The 21,266-nt window shown below is 41.6% G+C and overlaps 1 protein-coding gene across 1 annotated transcript; it reads left to right on the forward strand.

Moving 5' to 3' along the window:
- The first annotated feature begins 2,302 nt into the window (after positions 1–2,302).
- Positions 2,303–20,399, forward strand: qsox1 (quiescin Q6 sulfhydryl oxidase 1). The gene is made up of 13 exons (XM_049732174.1): positions 2,303–2,730; positions 3,507–3,607; positions 4,476–4,524; positions 5,007–5,109; positions 5,568–5,658; positions 5,740–5,885; positions 7,517–7,651; positions 7,716–7,845; positions 12,756–12,878; positions 13,495–13,633; positions 14,476–14,652; positions 18,238–18,399; positions 18,503–20,399. The coding sequence occupies exons 1-13, from the start codon at positions 2,442–2,444 to the stop codon at positions 19,261–19,263; spliced, it is 2,406 nt and encodes an 801-aa protein (XP_049588131.1). The 5' UTR covers positions 2,303–2,441; the 3' UTR covers positions 19,264–20,399.
- Positions 20,400–21,266: the final 867 nt, after the last annotated feature.

The raw sequence follows: 21,266 nt of genomic DNA on the forward strand, positions 1-21,266 counted from the left end.
TTGAGCGGTTACTATGACCGTACAGAATGAGCACACCGTCTCCCGCCACTCGTGATCCAGTAGTCTTTTTCTAGCTCATTATGAGTAAGAGAGCTCTTTACTTTCTGACATTTTAAGCTGAAGTGACCTTAACTTAAACCTGTTTATACCTTCAATGTTTTCTTTTTATATAGTCGCTGGTTAGATAATGTACCAAAAATGTGATGCAAAACACAACCCTCCCAGATTGTCTTCTTAAATCGATTGTATATTGGAGAAAATAACCTTCTCTGTTGTAACTATGCAGTGCTTCTTGTCGTAGACTGAACAACTTTTTTTAGATCTACGATCATCTTGGTGTAGAGGGAAAACTTTTCTTCTCTGAAGCAGAAGATCATGTAATATCTGGTCCTGGTAAGAGTTAAGTTAACTCCATCCTGCTAATTTCCCCCCCTTTTTATTTTTTGGAAATGTCAATAAATATTTATATTATTGTTCTGTGAGTGTGCACCAAGTGCACTTGGCTTGTATAATACTTTTATTGGGTGTAAATATCCAGTAAGTCCATCAGACCCACTTTTACTGGCTTCTCAGTGATTGTTGGCGAATGAACGGTTTACTTTGCAAGCATGTACATAATATTTGTAGACTTTGGAATTGTAAATAAAGCTTTGTTTGTAAAGCAACGCTCTGTTGCACTGTTTAATTAAAAAATATGTGGATTGGATATTATTTGATAAAGGAAAAAAAACGTGGATTGGATATTATTAGACATGGAAATATGTGTGCAAAGATTAGAAAATGTACTTAATTATTACTGAGTAAATGTAAATTAGATCTTTTTAAGGGGAGGTGCTATTTTATGACTACTACATTGCCCATTTATATTGGAACGAAAATATTTTTTACCACTAGAGGGCTCTGAATGCCATGATTTAAAAATACTCTGCCTTTTTTTTTTTAGATAAATTCTTTCCACAAAACAATCCAGGATTCTAGCGACAAAGTGAGTACTATGTTATTTTTGAAAATATTAAATTCAGTGGATATAGAAAGTCCACACACCCTTCCTTGTACTAATGCCAATTTTTGTGATACAGTATATGATCAATCATTTCAAAACTTTTTTGACCAACAACCTGTACAATATATTTGAAGAAAAAATATACAGACGGTTGTTTTGTTTTGTTTTCTTTTGTTTTGTATAATTTGTTTTCATTTGTTCTAAGAGGAAAGGTAAAACTAATTACAGGAATAATGTGGTTCCACAAGTGCACACCCATTTGCAATTTGGGATGTGGCTGTGTTCAGTATGTACCAGTCACACTCAAACTTTTGTTACATGGGAGTCAGCATTTATTTTTATCAACTGAATTGCACAGGTTGTACGTCACATTGATGGGAGGGAAAACTCTGACATTTATCACAAAACAGGCAATTGAATCTAGGGTGTGTAGACTTTCTACCGTTGACATAATATAGCCTACACACACGACAACCTTGAAGTGAAGATGACTGGTTGGGGGACACAATTTGTCATTGCTGGTCTTCATCAGCTTTCCAATTTTATAAAACCAAATTGATGTTATTAAAAGACTGGTGGAAAATGTCCAGAGCTGCTGGTACATGGTGTTGCAGCAATAGTGCACATGTCAACAAATAAACCACTTGTTTGTGAAGCTGTCTTATCACGGTCTGTACTTGATAACCTTGATCGCATACAAATAATAAAAAAAAATAGGTTGCATTTTCACCTCACAAAACACCTTTGACCATTCCCAGGGGGTTGTTATCGTGTGTGTGCTGTATTTTTTTTTTTTTTAGATTTTTAATCTTGTTTTTAATCAACTGTGCAAATACAAATAAACTTGCCTCGAATAAATCACTAAATAAAATATAGGTATAGAAAGCAACTCGGAATACTGTCAATATTCTCCCTAATAATCTTTGGGACTCACTAACCTGTATAACACAGTTCACACAATTATGTGACAGTGGCTGTTCAGTTGTATTCAACTTTTTAATACACCACATTTGCAGTTAAGGTTTTAAGAGCTGTTTATTTTTGAAGACTTTTAGTTACAATTTATATTCAACTTGAACGTGGAATATATTTGAATGAATCATTTTCATCATTATCAAAGAGCGTGTTCCTTTTTTTTTTCAGTGTTAACATTCAAATTGTCCATAATGTTGCATTTGATTGTGATAAATAAATAAAATACCATGATAATATAGTATTTAAAAGAATAAAATTCAAGTTAAAAATCCGAACAATAGCTTTTATTTTGAAATGTTCCGTGTAGTTTCCGCGTTCTTATTTTGAAACCCAAATATGGCTGCCTGTGTATTTCCGTAAAACACGAATACATTAATAATGAAAGGGTGTAGCAATTTGCTGTTGTGTTAAAGTTTCCGGCTTCGGTGGTCAACTTTGCGTTCGAGTGACACAACCAGGGAAGATGGCGTGGCACTATAACCGTGCCACGTCCCGTTTCAGCGGAGAAATCAACAAATACCCTCGACACGTCGCCATGCTCTACTTGACTTCTTGTCTGCTCCTGCTGTTCTCGGCGGCGGAGGCCGGACTGTACACGGCGTCTGATCAAATCGTCACCCTCACTCCGGACAATGTTAAATCGGTTTTGGTCAATTCTAGTTCGGCGATAGTGGTGGAGTTCTACGCATCGTGGTGTGGACACTGCATCTCATTCTCGCCCGTCTATAAACGCCTGGCGAGAGATATGAAAGGTTGGTACCATACTAGCTCTGAACGACAACCAATGTATCGCATCAGTTTATCGTATGTTATCGTTGTTTTATCGTATCTATTTTTATAGATTGTTGTGTATTTTACTTCCTCTGATCGTTTGTTGTGTTGTGTTATCTCAGCTGATTGTTTATGTTGTCACATCTTGCCATATGTTATGTTTGTGTATCTTATCTCATCGTTTGTTATGATTTATGTTGTTGTATCTTATATCGTAACACCCTCGTATTATATCGTACACCGTCATTGTATGGCTGAACAAATTTAAATTGACTAATGTTCAATTTTCTAATCGCAAAAGCTTCCATTTGGCAACATGCAAATTGCAGGACGTTCATAATACAGCTGTAAATAAGGATTCTTTTCATATATTCTTTCCATAACTGATTATGATTCAGAAAATGTTGCTAGTTGTATTCTATAGTAAAACCATGTTTGTAAATTTTATTTTGATTCATAGATTGATTCATTAAGGACTACAGAAAGACATTTTAAGTTAGCGCAAACAAAACTTTTTACAAGCATGGAGTGTTTAGTTATGTTTAATGACTTCCTTGAGGTAGCTAATGAGCTGACGTTTGAGTAAAAGACTGCTGGCAATACACTTTTTTTGTTTTGTTCAATGGCTCCTGATCGAAAAAGGTTCCTCACCTTTTATTTCCAGGATCATCAACATTTGGGGAGTGCCTGGGGAAATACAATCTTTTTGACTTGTGAATGCTAATAATATAATGTCATTTGATGTTTTGTCTTTCAGAATGGAAGCCCGCTGTTGACCTGGCAGCCCTCGACTGTGCTGATGAGAATAACCGGAAAGTGTGCATAAGCTACAACATCAGGGGATATCCAACTGTAAAGGTAATATCTTAGTGTCCCCCTGCAAAGTTGCTAGTAAAGTTCCAATCTTAAAGGTTGAAGTCATGACTTCCGCCTCGATGCACAGCTCTCGTTACGTTACAATTAAGCAGATGTGTTTTTTAAAAAAAATATTTTTTGTAGTGTCATGGGTGGCAACCCTTTTCTCACAATATCAGAAAGTGAAGCATCAAGTTTCCACTTCACACTACTATCAAACATTTTAAGTCATGCCACAAATATGGACCAAGACATGGTCTAGGAAAATATTTATTATTATGCATGTGAGCTCATTGATAGAAACCATGACTTCATCGTATCGGAGAGTGAAGCTTTATTTTTAATCCATTTTCATTTTTTTTATTCCTATTTTAATTTAATAAATTTACTTTATTATATAGATTATAGTCTAATTTTAAAGTTTCTTAGTACAAACATTTTTTGACCACAATTTTGATGGTACATTGTCTTAAAAATCTATTACACATCATAACTGTAGAGGGCACTCAGGAGACATACATTTTTGTGATTTTGACATTTTTCAGATCCAACGGTTGATTATTTCGATTTGCTAGCACCTCGGAAAAAAATCGAAACCTCAAAACCTTAGCCGTGCACCTCCTCGCTACTGTGCGCCGGTGAACTTGAATGGACAAAGGGCTCCTTCTTTCCCATTTCATCTGCAAGTCTTTTTAGACATTTGGGATTTAGAGGTCAAGCCAGGTAGAGTGAAAGGGGGGGTGGCTGTGTGCCAGCCAAACTTTACACAACGTCACTTTGCTTCTCTCATGGCTGTGTGAGGACCGGCCGATTTGATCTCTGCCTCCTCGGCTCTCAGTGTAACCCAAAACTCTCTTGTTTCACCTCACAGTTCTTCCATGCCTACAGCCGTGAGGATTCTGCTGGAGAGACTTTAACAGGTATTCGAGTGCACACAGAGCCTATTCAAGGTTCCGTTGAACTGGCTGTGTCATTAGATACACCTGCAAAATATAAAGACATCCAAAACCACATTTATTATTGTGGTTGGGGTTCAGGGTCCAGATTGCAGACTCCAGGTTGTCACATTTCACCCATAATGTTTGAGACTCTGCAAGTAAATTGGCTGATTTCTTTTCATTATTTTCCCCATTATTTATTTATTTATTATTTATTTTAATTTCACTTATTTTTACTATATTATTTATTTATGTTAATTATTTTCTGAAGATAATTTTAAGAAACTCCATTATAATGCATGTGGCAAAATAGATGACCCAAATTTTGATGGCCTTAGTTACCATCAGCTAATCCGATGTAAATTAAATATTAATGTCGCGTTATTTGAGGCTCACTTTATAACCGCCGACACTGTCTCAAAACAAACAGTAATGTGCAATATTTGATTTTCACTGACGTCCAGGTTTGGGGCACGACCCCCAAGCCTTCCGTCACCGCATTGTGGAGCTAATGGAAAAGCACCAGGACCCGTGGCCACCAGCCTGCCCACCACTAGAACCCACCAGGTAGAAAAAAAAGCATTTATTGTTAAAATGCTGTGCGAAAAAAATATCCCTCCGAGAAATTAAAATAAAATTATAATAATCCTCCATGTCCGCTTTCCACTGCCAGAAAATTATAAACTGTTATCAAGCTCATGAAAAAAATCTTAAGGGTGCCTTAAGGCTGCCTTGTACATATTTACACAGATAACTGTGACATGCCGATTTAAATATTGACACAAGTTCATTAAAAAAATCTTAAGAGTGCCTTAAGGCTGCCTTGTACGTATTTACACAGATAACTGTGACATGCGGATTTGAATGTTGACACGCTGAGCAAATGGGAAACAGGACGTGAGATTGAGTAACTATTTTTCTTCACCTTAGTTATGTAATGAAAAGATGAATTTCATCCTGTAACATTCACAAAGATGTAGAATGTTTCCTCAAGAGCAAAACGCAACTAAAATTTTTATCCCTAGCCAAGCTGAAATCGATATCTTCTTGGAGACCAACAACGTTCGACACCTTGCCCTGATCTTTGAGGATGCGAGTTCCTACATCGGCAGAGAGGTATACATAAAAAAAAAAAAAAAAAAATCAAGATTTGGCATCCCCCACACTCTCTAAGCCCAAATTCCCTGTGTGCATTAGGTGACCTTGGACTTGTTGCAGTTTGAGAACATTGCAGTGCGGAGGGTCCTGAATACTGAGGAAGGCCTTGTAACCAAATTGGGAGTGACTGAGTTCCCCTCCTGCTACCTTTATCATCCAGGAGGCAACTTCACCAGACTCAAAGTGTGAGTTATTCAGACACAGCACTAGATCTATAAATAAATAAGAAAATAAAAATAATAAATAAATCATATATATGTACAACGGGTCTGAAAATTGTCACAACAGTATCAGCATCGTAACCTACCTCATCTAATCTGGTGTATCTTCACTCCACCTTTATGACCTTGGGATTTTTGATGACAATCTCTTGAGGAAGAGCACCTCTGCTTGCAACCTCATCATTTATTCAAATGTCAAGGGCACACAACAGTTTTAGGTCGTTCCCCAAACTTGATTCATAGTGGGATGTCTCTTTCAGCACTAATCGATCGGACAGCGGCTGCAAAAAAAAAAATTGTTATGAAGGATTGTCATGTAGTAAACGTTTGAGCTCATAAATCAACGCCGCAGGAATGCATTATCTGGCCAAGTTCCAGCTGCAACTTCCTCCTGTTTGCAACTTTACGTTCATCACGAGAGGAGGCCAATAAATTGTCATATTCTGCAAACTAGCAACAACGGTTACTGGTTGCATTTGGAATTGTTTAGCACACAGCAAGTTTGCATCCTCATTATCTGAACCCTATTCATGAGACTACTTCTAAACATCTGGCCCCTTTTAATGGGATCAGAGCATCAAAATTGCTCCCATTATTCACCATCATAAAGCGGCGCCCATCGTTCCTCACCTAGCAAATCCATCTGCCGCTTGTGCCTCTTTGTTTGGCGCTTTCAATAACTTGGCATGCAAAGGGGGACTCTTTTTAGTTGACAAATGCAAAGAGGAAATGATTTATTGCCGATTTATTTATTCACCCTCCTTTATGCTCTCCCCCGCCCCTCATCTCCATCACTGTACAAGGGTGGGGGGGTGTTAATTTCTTGCATGAAAACAATGCCATTGCTTTTCTGGCTTCACCTGCACAGCGGCAGATGGCATCCCATCACGCCTTGAATGTCTGATTGATCCTGGGAGGGACGCAGTTGTGTGTGTCTGTGTAAGAATGCGCACATCCGTCATGCGTGTAATACGTGCCGATCCCAGGTGGATGTCCAAGGGGATGACTGGATAAATGTGCAACACTCCCACCAGGCCCACAGGTGTAATTGAGTCCCAAGCTGGTGTGAGTGAGCACAGGCCTCCTTTTAGCATCCATCCACCTTATTACCATCCCCTTCCAGTTTTACGACGCTCTGTCTTTTCCTCGTCACGCACAAGGGGAGAAAGTCAATGAGGGTGTGCAGGACTGAAAGCGAACGAGCAAAGCGCGGTAATGGCCGAGGCTGCGGCGTTTTAGCTCTCCCGTCCGCGTGCTAGCCTGGCACCATCTGCCCCATCGTCGCAAATGTTTTCCAGTAAGTGTGCAAAATATACGGCCACAAAAAGCGTAAGGGGGCTATAAAGCATTTTTATAACGCTAGACTTGAAAACAAAAAGAGTCCAGTGCATTTTGTTGCTCGATCCCTGCTTGGCTAATAAGCAGCACGTTGCCAAATGTGTTGCTTGTAAACGTCTCGACCCATCTGGGAGTCACTCTCTTTCCGACCGATCCTTGGCAAGGGTCGGGCGCTAGAGTGGCGTGATGAGGTCCTTGCTTTTAATTTTCCTCATTTGACTCAAAGTTGTCCAACCTGTTCCTCCCTCCTCCCGCAGGAATATCGAGGCCCGTACTTTCTACGCCTACGCCCTTCAGGGGCTTCCAGGCGTGGTGCGTTCAGGGAAGTCTCAACCGGCCGCCACAGAGCACATCAGCACGCACGCAGTGGAGATCTGGAGACCATTCAACAGGCATGAAACAAATGGATTCTCCGTCTTGTCGCCGTGCCTTCAACTGCGTTTGATATTTGCACAGATCCAGGGTGTACATGGCCGACCTGGAGTCGATGCTGCACTACTCGCTGCGGGTGGAGCTGGCCGCTCATCCTGTCATCACAGGAGAGGCGCTGACTTCTCTCCGAAAGTACATCTCAGTCTTGGCAAAGGTGGGAGAGAGAGAGTGAACACAGAGCCACACACACAAATTTATTCCGAATCTGTATTTCACTTTTAAATATTTAATGCAAGTTGAAATCTAATTTAGAAATATTAGTCAAACCTAATTCCAGGAAGATCACCTGAAGTGAAAACAGGTTGACAAACTTTGATTTCCCTTAACTCTCCGAAACGTCTACACAGTTTGAGATGCATTTATTCCTTGATTATATATATATTTTTTCTTTCCCAACCTGCGTTTTTTTTTTCTGTGGGAATTTGTATCTTTCAGAAAATCTGCTTCATGTAGGATGATAGTGTAGTTTAAGCAGGTCACCACTAGATGGAGAGTGAGACAGCAAAATGTGAGGGATTTGGTGGACGCCAACTACTGCATCAAAAATTCAGCTCAAGTTAATATTACAAATGGTCCAACACACTGTAAATGTATAATAATAAATAGTAAACATATATATGTGTCACAAAAATAGGAATATAGTACAAAATCCTTTGCAGCACCATACTGCTGTTCAATTCAGAGTGAAATTCGAATACGTTCAAAACACAATGAACTATTTCACGATGTATTTTCTAATTTTGCTCATTATATCTTTGAGGTAATAAAAAAACACTACATTCACCACATAAATTTTTTTAGAATATCACATAAAAACATGTTTTTTTATGAGCCTTCTATGAAGGAGATCAATGTATATAATTAATTTATAAACAGAGTTTCACTTTTCAATTGAACTACTTGAAATAAATATGCTCCGCATCGTATTCCGAATGAATCAAAACTCCCCTTGAATTGAGATACATAAGGAATCGTATTTTATTGAATCAATGCACAGGCCTTATTCATTTATTTATTCATTCATTGATTGCAAAGTTGAAATTTGGTGGTATATTGATACTGTGAGGGGAGCGTAAAGACTCTCATGGGGATTGTTGACCCTCTTGATTTTGGCTCCCTGGGGTATTAAAGCGTGGCCACTGTCCACAAGCTTTGCATTGATGCTGCCTCATTAGAAGCAGAACCTCTCTACGATTCCCCCGGCGCCCTTCCCGTCCTCCCAATGCACTCGCTCATTTGATACTTTTGACCGCTTTACCTGCCCACGCGTCTTCCCGTTAGAGTTATCATCCTCTGACTCCTTTTTTTTTTCCTGGAATCCTCTTGGGGGATTTTATGAATACAATTTCTCTTTGCCGCTCTGACTCTCTCCTTCCGTCCTAAAAGTGCGCCAGCCAGCCAAACATGTTGCGATGATGAGGTCTGACCCGCTAGCCTCGTCCCTATTGGCCATTGGCTGTCTCACTGCCACCAATCTCCCTGATTATATCTCATTCTCTAGGGAGGCCTTGTAGCAAGCTGATGTGTGTGTGTGGCTGCTGCGGGCGGGCCACGCGCCGTGGCCTCCCATTAGCTCCCGTTTGTTTAGTCAATAGCAGCGGGTCCCAGTGGTATTTTTAGCCTGCCACCCCCTCCCCAAACAGAGTGGCCCCGGCCGCCGGTCAGGGCTTTGTGCGGCTAAGCCGGCTGTCATGGTTGCCACTTGTGAGGACCCTTGTTGACGTTTGACTGAGCACTCTTACAACAAAGACAATCCATTCATCCAGTTACCTTGTTAGGCGTAGTTAATGTAAGACAAGCGGGGGTGTTGGTTGTGATCAGGCTCAACAAACACTGCCCGCTCCTTACGTGGTGTAAAATTTTAACTGAATTGATTAGGGTAATTGAAATTTGCATGGAGGTGACAAAGATTGGATAAATGACACAATATGTAAAAATGGGACACCTTAGCTCACTATGTGAGTCATGTGATTAGATTAAAAGTGACTCATGGTGTTTTATTCCGATGTGGAGAGAGGCGAGGGGGGCGCAGTCATCGTTCCAATGCTAACACACATTCTGATTCAAGCAACTTTATTCATTCTAAAAGTATTCATTTATTTTTTAGGAAAAGCTAAATGAAATTTAGACAGTGTACTGGATCACACCTCCAAAATCACTGAATGTTGGATTCTAATATAAACTTTTGTCGCATAGGACTTCAGATGGAATTGACCTCTCGTGTAACATATTTTTAGCATTTTTTGCAAAATATAAATCATGTTTAAAATCTTTTTTTATACCAAAATAAATGTGGACCTAAGCGAAATTTACAGCAGTATTTAAAGTACTTAATATATATAAAACACGACAATATATTATTATTGCTTTTACTAATCACAATTATTACACTTTTTTTTAAATAAAAAAATAACCTTCTTACACACATTATAGACAAACAAGCAAAAAACAAACAATACCCAAAATAACAAAAATAGAAAAGACTGTTGAAATAAAAAAATTTAAAAAACACTAAATCCCGGTAATGTATAGAAAAAAGAAGAAAACATTTGCCCCAAAAACAAATTGCAGAAGTGTTTTTGGGTGTCTGAAGATGTTTTTGTGTAAGCGCGGCTTACTGTGACATATTTTGCTACCGTCAAAATTGTGTTTAGATGATTTGTCACCGTTTTATGCTAATCCCCCTTTGTCCAAGAATTCTGTAAAATGTTTCTTTGTTATTCACCGTCAAACCTTTATTGCATTTCCATCCAAGCACGTCCGCATTGGCTTGCTCTTCCTATTTGCGCACGCTCATAATATTTTACTAGATTTACTGTCTTGTCGGACCGAAGCCGGATTTATGAATCCTCTCTACATGTATATGGGGATTAAAAAAAAAGTGGATCTTGGGATGCATGAGAGCATTAAAGGGAGGGTTTTAGGGATTACACCACCAACTTGTTTTTCTTGAAAGAAGCCAACAGGGCAACAATTGAAAAGAGACCGGCCAGCTAAAAGGATCCAAGCTTCTCCTCGTCTGATCCAAAACTGGAATTCTGTTATAGTCTCTAATTGATATTCTTCAGTGTACAGCTTTTTTGTTCAAATTCTCCCCAAATCAATAATAATATTTATACGGTCACATGACGTAAGGGGTTCAGCAGCATGACCCAGCAGTGGAACATGGTGAGATTGTGATTGGATCACCAGGAGCATGGAGACATGAATAGTGTTGCTTTGGTGATGCAGCCCTAAGCCCATTACTGGCAAACACCTGCCTCGTCTCTTCTGCTTAAATTCATATGACTGTTTAATGAGCTTTTGTGACTGGTTGTTATTCAGACCTACGATCCACACCTAAACCCATTAGGTCACTTTCCCAGAAGCAAATATAGGGGACGCTAGGCGTGTCCTTGACACGCCAGGAGTCTTTAGTGTGTGCTGTTTGTATGATTGTGGCATCGTTTGGAAAATTTATATTGGCCAACAGAAATTTTTTTTTGCAGTCCTCCAAACGTTCCAATATCTTGAATTTCTCTTGCATGTATAAAACTGTCAACAAAATGTGGCACACCAAACAGCCTGAGAGGGTTAAGCTAAGTGGTGTGACTTCCAGATCCCGTTAAAGCGTGATGAATCGAAGCGCGGGGATTGTCCCCCATATGCAGGTGCACTTAGGTGAACAGATGGCGGCGACAAATAAAAAGGAGTACATTTTTGGATGACGTTTTCTAAATCTCCTCTGAGACTCGTAGCGGCGGTCGGTTTGCTCTTGGCAAGCGCTCGCGCTAGTAACTTTGATTTTAAAATACCTGAGATGAAATAATTCCTGCCTAAGAGTTGGAGCAATTACAGCTGAGGTTACCATGGCAGCGGTTTCTTCGAAAAAGCTTGTGATTATTTGTCAGCAATATACCCATTCCAAGGTTGAATGTGAGAACAGGAAGCAGACATTTATTAAAACCTAAAGTGAGTCCTTTTGTCAGTGTCTTAAATGGAATGACGAGCTTGTGTGTGTGTTTGCATTTAGGCTGTCATCACTACTCTCTAAGGCCCATCAGATGGATTTCCTCCTCCGCGACGTTTCGCTAGCTACTATATCGTCTTTCATTCACGGCGTATCACCATGGTAGCAACGATTTGAAAACACACCTTGGGTAAAAGTCGTTCGGTGGTTGTTAGCGACTTAGGAAATGGATGTAGCTTATAGGTGGAATTCTTTTGGAAGTTGCTGAGATGGAAAAACACTCAGGCCATAACTCAAGTGCAGCTCATAAATGTTAAGAACAACATGGTCAGGGATTTTTTTTTTTGGGTGGGGGGCCAACTATTAATCAAGCTACAGCATTACAGTGCTGATTGAGTATAATTTGTATGCATCACTTCTGAATAGGATGGATGAGGAAGATGCTTCTTCTTACCCTTTTATTTCTATTTATGCATTAGATTTTCACGTAATCCTTAACTCTATTTAGCATCTATAACTTGAATTCAAATGGACCTGCTGAACTTACATTTATTTTATATTTATAGATCCACATTATAAAACAGGGGCATGACTACATTACATTAATTACATTTTCTAGCCTTTAAAGGCTTAAAGGTTGACATTTTCTTCTAAAATAATAGCCTCAACATCAATTCCACATTTTTAAAAGAATATTTTAATAAGAAATGTAACATTTTTCATTGCTGCGGTGAACCTTGAATATCTTCTTTCTTGGTCAATAATTTGAACATACTGGACATTTTGATGATATTTTCTGTCAGCACAGTTCATTGCAGGGGACATTTTGTAGATTTGCAAAATTAGATAATCAGGTAAACATAAAAACAAGGTCATGTTTTTAGTGTGTAGTACTTTTGTCCATTGCTCTTTGCTGTATAAATCTTGTTGCTGACACGCCAATATTGGAGGTGTCTTGGCAATGTGACCTTGCTTTTTACTCGAGGGCCTTTTTGAGTTTGAGTAAATAAACATTAAAGTGTTGTGAAATTTTGCAATACTGGGATGAAGCAGATAATACAAATCCATGGCCTAAAAGTTCTCTTACAATTGCGTATTGTCTGTGTTCGCTGCAGTACTTCCCAGGCCGCCCCATGGTGACGAACCTGTTGAAGACGCTCAGTTCATGGCTCCAAAACCAGACCGGGGACCAAATTTCATATAGAGCTTTCAGTCAAATCCTGGAGAATTCCACACAGGTGAGTTTGACACACAAACATCTGTAAGGTAATTTGATGTAAAGTAATTTTAATCCAACATTTGGCACACCTACACAATCATTTAATTCAGGCATTGGCAATTTAAATGCTGAAGACCTTAATAAATTTCATTATTTAGGTGTACCAAATGATGCACCTATTCAATTAAGACTTTTCCAAATGTATAAAGATCCTATTGTCTGGAATAAAGCCCCTTTGCAAATTGAAAGAGTCACTTACTCGGATCATTAGCTTTTAGCCACCCGATCAATGGATCAATGAATCGATGAGAAGGTATGAATTGACTTCACTCCCGAGGAAATGGACTTCGCGCTGTCCCAAAATCTTTACTATTGACATGAGTAACCCTGTCAATCACGGCAGCCGCGGCAATAGAGGGCGGCGAGAGAAACGACTTTGTGTCAGAGGGAATATGTTGTCGGATTCAGCCGCGGCTGAAGCTTAGATATCCGGACTGCCTCTGTTCATTAGCGCAGGGTTGAGCCATTAACCTGAGATTGACTTCTCATTGATCAAGAAAACTACACGCAGCAGCTTTCATTAACAGGTTTGGAGATGCGGGAAATGTTCAGTTGTATCTTTTTCTCTCACACAGGTTCCAGATGCTGCCTTGCCCGAGGGCGTGAGATGGGTAGGTTGCCAAGGCTCGCAACCCCACTTCCGACGTTATCCTTGTGGCGTGTGGACGCTCTTCCATCTCCTGACGGTCCAAGCCAAGAAGGCAGGCGGCCCAGGTGCACACAACTCACGCATACTTTGTTCCTTCGGATCATTTAGCGTTCACGGGGTTCCACAAATTAGCCTCTTTTCACAGTGACCTAATTTAAATTCGCACAAAACAGATCCAAACATATAACTCGACTTCGGTACCAACTTAACGACGCTCCCCAACTTTTTGTTCACAGCTGCATTGAGCCTAATTGTGACTGTGTGAAAAGAGATTATGTTAGATTAGCGGAATGTGAGCGGTTAATAAAACAAGGCAGATGACTGGAAACTCCACTTGGAGCAGGCATGTTAATCTCCCTCTTCCAACACACACACACACGCACATACACAGGGGTTAATCCCGAGGTTTATGGACCGTCATGTGACCCTGCAGATGGAATGGCGAAAAGGGGCGTCCATCTGGTACCCCACGGGCCACCGTGTTTCTCACAGGACAGATACTCGCAATACTACCCCTGAATACGATATAAACTTCATGCATGAACTCACACGCTGAAAGCCGTATCACAGGTGTGGGACGCTTCCCATTGTCCTTCCGCACTCTCCGAGCGGCTGCGCGGTTTATAACCCGGCGGGGCCGCTAAGCCAAGAACAAAAGCAAACTACTGCCGGGAAAATATGTTTGTGGACTGTCGAGCTCCTGAGATGACAACCTGGCCACCATTCACACAGAGGGTTAACTTCCTTTAATCTCCAGATTGGGTGTAGATTATTCACGTCAATATGGGGTTGACCCAGCTCCCTGTGACTCCTGGCCCACAAAGCGTGGGAATCCAGGGAGCAATTCATTTTCGAGAGAGAAAATAAGAATCCAACCAAAATTTTATTTTTCTGCAATCCCTTCCAGATCCCAAGGAGGTGCTGAGCGCCATGGCAGGCTACATCAGCAATTTCTTTGGCTGCAGACATTGTGCCGAACACTTTGAGAACATGGCCAAAGAGGGCCTCTCGGAGGTGAAAACCTTTACTGACGCCATCCTCTGGCTTTGGTCTCGACACAACCGGGTCAACAACAGAATAGCAGGTAAAAGAAAAAAATCTTCACTTCTAATGTTTTTAATGGATTGAATATATCGCGGTCCACCTCACATACGAGTTGTACTTGGCCCTCCCTCGGCTGACCTTTGCAGTTACTTCACTGAGATTTAGGCTCCAGCCTCCTCACATGGTCAGTGGGCCGTGTTAATACGACTAGAGACGGTGCAAGGACGATCCTCAGATCAGACACCAGCTGTCATTGCGTCTTAGACCACCCCCTGCCCCCACCACCTCTTCGAGTATCATCGGTCTCTGTGTCACATTTTCTCCCATCCAACCTTTCCGTCCCACTCATACATCGTCACAATCGCTTGCCCATTTTTTCATTTGTCTCTCTTCCTCATTTATTTTGCCCCTCCCATATAGGCTTCTGCTTTTGTGGGATTTTGAGAATTTTCTCTCCGTAATAGGGAATTTTGAAGAATCAGAATCACCTAATTGATACTTTTTATTTGGGTCATACACACAGACACTGGTAATTTTTATATAATTTTATGTTAATTAATTTTATCTGGTTTTTTTTTATATATATATATATATATATATAATTTTTTCAGGCTTCTGATTGGTGAAAAGGTTTTTATTTTTTGCATCACCTGTTGCTTATTTCTGTTGGTTTGGACTGTAATTTAATTAACTTGGAGTGGGTAAAAAAAATATTTGTGAGGATAGTCTCAACTCTCGTGAGCCCTGTGATGCCGCCCCCTGAAAAAAAAACACTTTCCCCTCTTGTTTAACTGTATAAGTAAAGTATATTACTCTTAAAAAGCGCAAAACCCTCCTCCCTCGTCTTTGTTCCAATGATGTTATTAGGCCCAGCGCTGTCATTAACAGCCCACTTTGTTAAATCACTATCTTTTGTTTGTGCAGACCGCCCCCCTCTTCTATCACTGGGACAGCTTGTCCCCTGAACAGCAGGGGCGAGCGGGACACCCGCCTTTGCGTGTGTCTACTCCCCAGACACTTAAACACTATTCAGACCCCCCCAGAGCACTACACAGCGCCTCAATCCGTCTTCCCTCTCATCCTGTGTCTTGTCCCTCTCTCCGTTGCGAGTAGACCCCCCTCATTGCGATCCCCTGGGACTCGTAACCTCCGCTTGACAAGTGATAGCAAAGCACCCTGGTAGGATGGCTCCCCCAGGAACCAGTGCTACACACACACAAATCCCAAGGTGCTGTGCGGCGGCAGGTGGCAAACATCAGGACACAAGCACCAAGCCACACAATCCGACCCATCCTCCAGTCCAGCCCCCACACACACACACGCGTGCACAGGTTGTGGCGTGTGCTAGGGGGGGCGTTGCCATATAACTTGTTTCCACTGGGGATCAGTGTAGTGAATCAAAAGCAAAGATGCGCTCCGTTCCGCTTTCTCACCCACGCAACCCCTCATCTGCTTTTCCTCCTTTTTTTTTTTATACGCCAAAGTGGAGCTGTTCAGCCGTCCGCCGCCTTTCAGGAGCGGCCATGCATGAAAGAGGAGCTATTTGTAAAGCGGCTGAACAATTAATTTAGCTGGCAACAAAGAGGCCCCAGGGCCCTGTGACGCCTGCTTCGCACGAGCCGCATTAAGAGCGGCGGCAGCTCAGTCCTGTTGCTGCTTGTCAACAGGCGGAGACACATTTTTACAGACCGCACAGCACCAGCATTTGTGTTTGTACAAATGCATTGCATCATCCGAAGAAAAGTGACATCATACTTTTTATTTGGCACTAACTGAAGCATTTGTACATTTAGGAAATACATTTTTAAAACCCCCAAAAATATGTTTTTTTTTTTTTTTTTTATTTACTCGACTGTGCAATATAAAATTTACCATGTTGCATTTTTTTTTTTTCCAACTAAATTACTAACATCAGCTGTATTCACCCGACGGGCGGATAGTAGGTGATCCCCCCCCTTCCCTCTAAACGGAGTCAGTGCTGAGGAAGCTGGTTGGACTTGCTGAACAATCCATATTTCTACCTAATGAATATGTATGCGCTCGTTGTGATGACATCCCAGCGCTGGGCTATGGTGGCAATCTCGATATGACTGCTATGGCTAAAGTCACCCTGGCCACAAACCTGGCCAGTATGATTAGAATTAGGGGAGCGTGCATGTGTGTCCCATCCACCTGCTGAAATGTATAAAAGCCCCCCCTCCCATGGGCCGCTCACGGACAGACAGAGTAAAATGAATGTATCTTTTATGTAAAGTGCCATATGCAGAGTCTGAAGTACACTACACACACACATAGCAATGAGATTCACGTTGAGCAGCATAGGGAAGGGGGGGGGCTAAATTGACAGCGTCGTAAAGTGACAGAGCTGCTGTGCGCTCACACACACACACACGCACAATACTTTGTCGGTGACAACAAGCAATTTATTACTAGATTCTGAAGTGTGTGTATTTGTGCGTGTGTGTGTCCTTGCGGGCATTTGTGGTGATGTGTTTAGTCAAATTTCTGCAGATTTGGTGTGTGTGTTTTTATTTAAATTAGCAAATTATCATTTTTATTTTTTATTGGTCAGGAGAATCAGGTTAGTTGAAAGTGTGTCATTTCTGATGTGATCTGTTTTCACTAACAACATGGCTGCAGATTGTGTTAGTGTGTTATTTAACAACTTTTTGACGCATCCAGTATTTATTTCTCAGCGATTTATAGAAATAAGTTTTAACCGGCGTATGTGCTTCCATGCAAAATTTGCCTTGGGAAAAATCTTTTAAAAAATGGTTTAAAACATTTTAAAGTAGCACAACTTGTTTTGAATGTGACTGTCATGTTTTTTGTGGTTAAAATAAAAAATGTGACATTTGTGGAAAAGGAATAACATTTTTTTAATGATATGTAAAAGTGTGGAAAATAGTCTAAATTTTTGTCAATACACACGAATAGCAGTTTATGTCAAATTGTGAGTAGCGTGAAGCTCACAGTCAGATAAAAAGAAAAGAAAGAAAATACTTTTTAATTCATTAGATGCATCTGTCCCCTCCGAGGCTTCCGTTCCTCTCATGTTCAATTTGAAGATTGGCCTTCGCTTTCAAAGGAACCAGACAGGTGGTCTGCCTTAGTCAGAGCTGCTGCTGCCTACGAGCGTGTGTGTGTGTGTGTGTGTGTGTGTGTGTGTGTGTGTGTGTGTGTGTGTGTAGGAGTGGGGAAGCTGTCCACTTTGGTCACATCTATTATCTCACCACCCCTCCCAGTGGGACATCCCCGAAGCCCATTGATCAATGTTAGACGCGCACACACACATGCACACAACAATATCAATCCGTAGATTACATGCACACAAACGCAGACATCTGATTTACATAGACACTCTTAAAAGACCCCCATGCACATATGCATATAGAGCCAAAAGATTTATGACGGTCCGTGACAAGATGAAATGGCCTCAACACAGATTGCATCCAATCCTCGAAGCACTCGTGTCCTCAAATCAAACATGCCAACGTGATAGCGTGCAACAACTTGGCGCGACCTTGTCGGATGCTTTCTTGAAAATAAAATGACAACTTTGCTACGCTGCCTATGGACCCAAATCAAGTTTTCTTTTCATAATATTCTTGTTCTTGCCTTTCAGGTGCTTTGAGCGAGGACCCCAACTTCCCAAAGCTCCAGTGGCCTCCACCTGAAGTGTGTCCAGATTGTCACACAGTAAAACCCAACAAGGACCACAAGTGGGACCCCCAGCAGGTTCTGTCCTTCCTTCAGGAGCACTACGCTTCCGAACGCATCCTCACAGGTGCTCGTCTTGACACGATATATATATATATTTTTTTTAACATCACGTTTGTACTCTTTTATGAATGACGTAAAAACAAAATGTTTCTCGTTTTCCCCAACAGACTACTTGGAAGACGAAAGTGAAGTTCTGGCCAAGCAGAAGGTAAAACGAGCCAACCTACTGCAAATGTCGGAGGCTCAGAAGCGTACTGAAAGAGAAGCCAAAGAGGCCATGGACCCTTCCAAGCATCATCCTCCAACGCAAGCTCATGTGGAAGAGGAGGAGGAAGAAGAAGAGGTGGCAGATGAAGAGGACAACGGAGGAGCAGCAGCAGCCGCCCAAGTGGAAAGTAAGAACCTTGAACCGACACCGTGGGCAGGAGGGGAAACCAGATTGGGCTCGGATCGTCGAATGGACGTCCGGAGGCCGAGCATCGTTGGGATGAAAGTGCGAGACGCGCAAGAGGACATCGTGGACCTGGACTCGTTGGTCAACCAGCACTACAAAGCCAAAGCCGTGCAGGTGGCCACCTCCAGCCGAGTCAAACAACGCACCCTGCAAAGGAACCGCGAGGAGCGTGACTCCGGGCCTGTTTTCGGCCTGGGCGCTAAGGTCAGCATGACAGGCCCGGAGTCAGACTTGGGTTCCGACGACGGGACGCGCATGAAGAAACGAGAACTTTCGGCCCGGCGCTTGATTGACGACAACGGCGGGTTGAGCCGGAGGGGCCGCTGGATGTCCATGCTGAGCATCGGCTTCTCCAAAGTTGACGTCAGCCTGTGTGTCATCCTCTACTTCCTGTCCTCCATGTGTCTCCTGGCTATGTACCTCTTCTTCAAAACCCGCCTCCGTTCACGGCGGGCAAAAGTGTCACTGCCCTGAGCCAAAGTGTGGTCCGACCAAATCCAAAAATTGGCCTAAGTGGATGTGTCCAGATTAGACCAGCCCACTTAACTGCATCACCCTTTCCCTGATGGTCTGGTTCTGTGCTTCAAGGTGCTTCTGGTTCCTTCCACTGGTTGAAAGCATTTCAGCAAACACGCCTTACGATGGCAACTTTGTGCATATGGATGTTTATTTTCATCAATGGAATGATGGGGTGAATGAAGGACCTTTTTTTTTTTTTGATTATGCTATGAAGGACATTTTAACGCATCAGCAGTCAATGCAACGACTCAATATTCCTCTACTGTGATTTCAAGGATTTTTTTTTAATGCTTTTTAGTTTGTGCATGTTTTAGTTGTGATTTTTGGACCTCTACTGTAAGTTCCACTTTGTACCACATTAGGTGTACCAGTGCAATCTACTGCAGTGATCCCCAAACTTTATTGCGCCAAAGCACGTTTTACAAAAACTTCACAACACACCACTAAACAAAAAAAAAAAAAAATCGAAAACGTTCCAAAAGGTGTAGGGATCAAGCCATGCTGCAAATAGCCAAAAATCTGATCAGGTCGATGGACTTTTGTCAGGATAAGCAATTCAGAAAGTGAACCACCATTTGCCATATATGTACATTATTTGTAGTAATTAATTAAAAATCAGACAATTGAAATTGACTAATTATACCTGATTAGCTTTCATGGCAGACTAGTCCTTTTTTTTTTTTTTCTAAACTCTGTTTTCATGAAAGGAAGTCAATGATTGTGTCAGTGTAGCTAATAAAATGTTCGATATGTTCTTGACTCCCAATTCCTTTCCACTGTCCTTTAATTTCATATTGATATCCAGTCAGTGGGAAAATGTTTATTTTAATTCCGTAACTTAATGGTATCACATACTGTATGATGGTTACAATACAATCAGAATTAGTTGAATTGTTTCGCAGCACATCGAATGATTACGTCACTGTGCTGAGTCGTCAAGACGGATGCTTGGGTTCATGAAGAGTGCACAGACTAATGTCATTGTGTTCATGGTGGAAAAAAAGGTTTTGTGTTTTTCCGTCTTATTTTCAATGTCCAGAGGTGAAACGTCTTCATTATCTGTGACATTAAAGAGTGTTTCGGTAACTTTTCACGTTTGTTGTTATTGTTTTGCAGACGCAGACGGGGTGTTGCATTTTGAAATGCGGAGTGGTGGGAGGTGAGGGGGGTTAAATCATCTCAAGGTTGAAGGAAAAAGCCTGTTGCCATCTGCTACACAGCACAGGCTGAATCCTAACAATTTCATTGGGATTAAAGCAAGTGAGTAATCCAGCTTTCCTTTAGGGGGAGAGATTACCCGTGAGGATTAGCTCCCCGCAGATAATAAACTTTATTAAAACGCAATCGGCTTTCACGGGCCTTCTTCCCCTCACATACACTTGAAGGTGGACTCCCTCTTGGTGGGTGGAGAAGGGGTCGAACTGGATGAAAGCGCACCCGAGGGATATATGGATGGAGGTCCAATGTCGTCGGGATTACGACGGACTCATCTGAGGGGGACGCTTGTGATCTTGATCTTTGTGTTTCCTGGAACATTGGATTGAATTCTCTTCATGCTCTCAGTGAAAACAAACACTCTCATCTCCTCATCCACTTCTTGGGTGTGAGCAGCGTGACGGCTCCGGCTGCTGAAATAGTCCACATGAGTGGCGGGCTGATTAATAACGGCGCTTTGAAGCATCACTGAAGCAAATGTGCGATGGATGGATGGATGGATGGATGGATGGATGGATGGATGGATGGATGGATGGATGGATGGATGGATGGATGGATGGATGGATGGATGGATGGATGGATGGATGGATGGATGGATGGATGGATGGATGGATGGATGGATGGATGGATGGATGGATGGATGGATGGATGGATGGATGGATGGATGGATGGATGGATGGATGGATGGATGGATGGATGGGTCGCTCACGTTACGTCACAAATTCAACAAGATTCGTCCTTGA

This window comes from Syngnathus scovelli, chromosome 10 (assembly GCF_024217435.2).
Source record: "Syngnathus scovelli strain Florida chromosome 10, RoL_Ssco_1.2, whole genome shotgun sequence".
NCBI classification, from domain to species: Eukaryota; Metazoa; Chordata; class Actinopteri; order Syngnathiformes; family Syngnathidae; genus Syngnathus; species Syngnathus scovelli.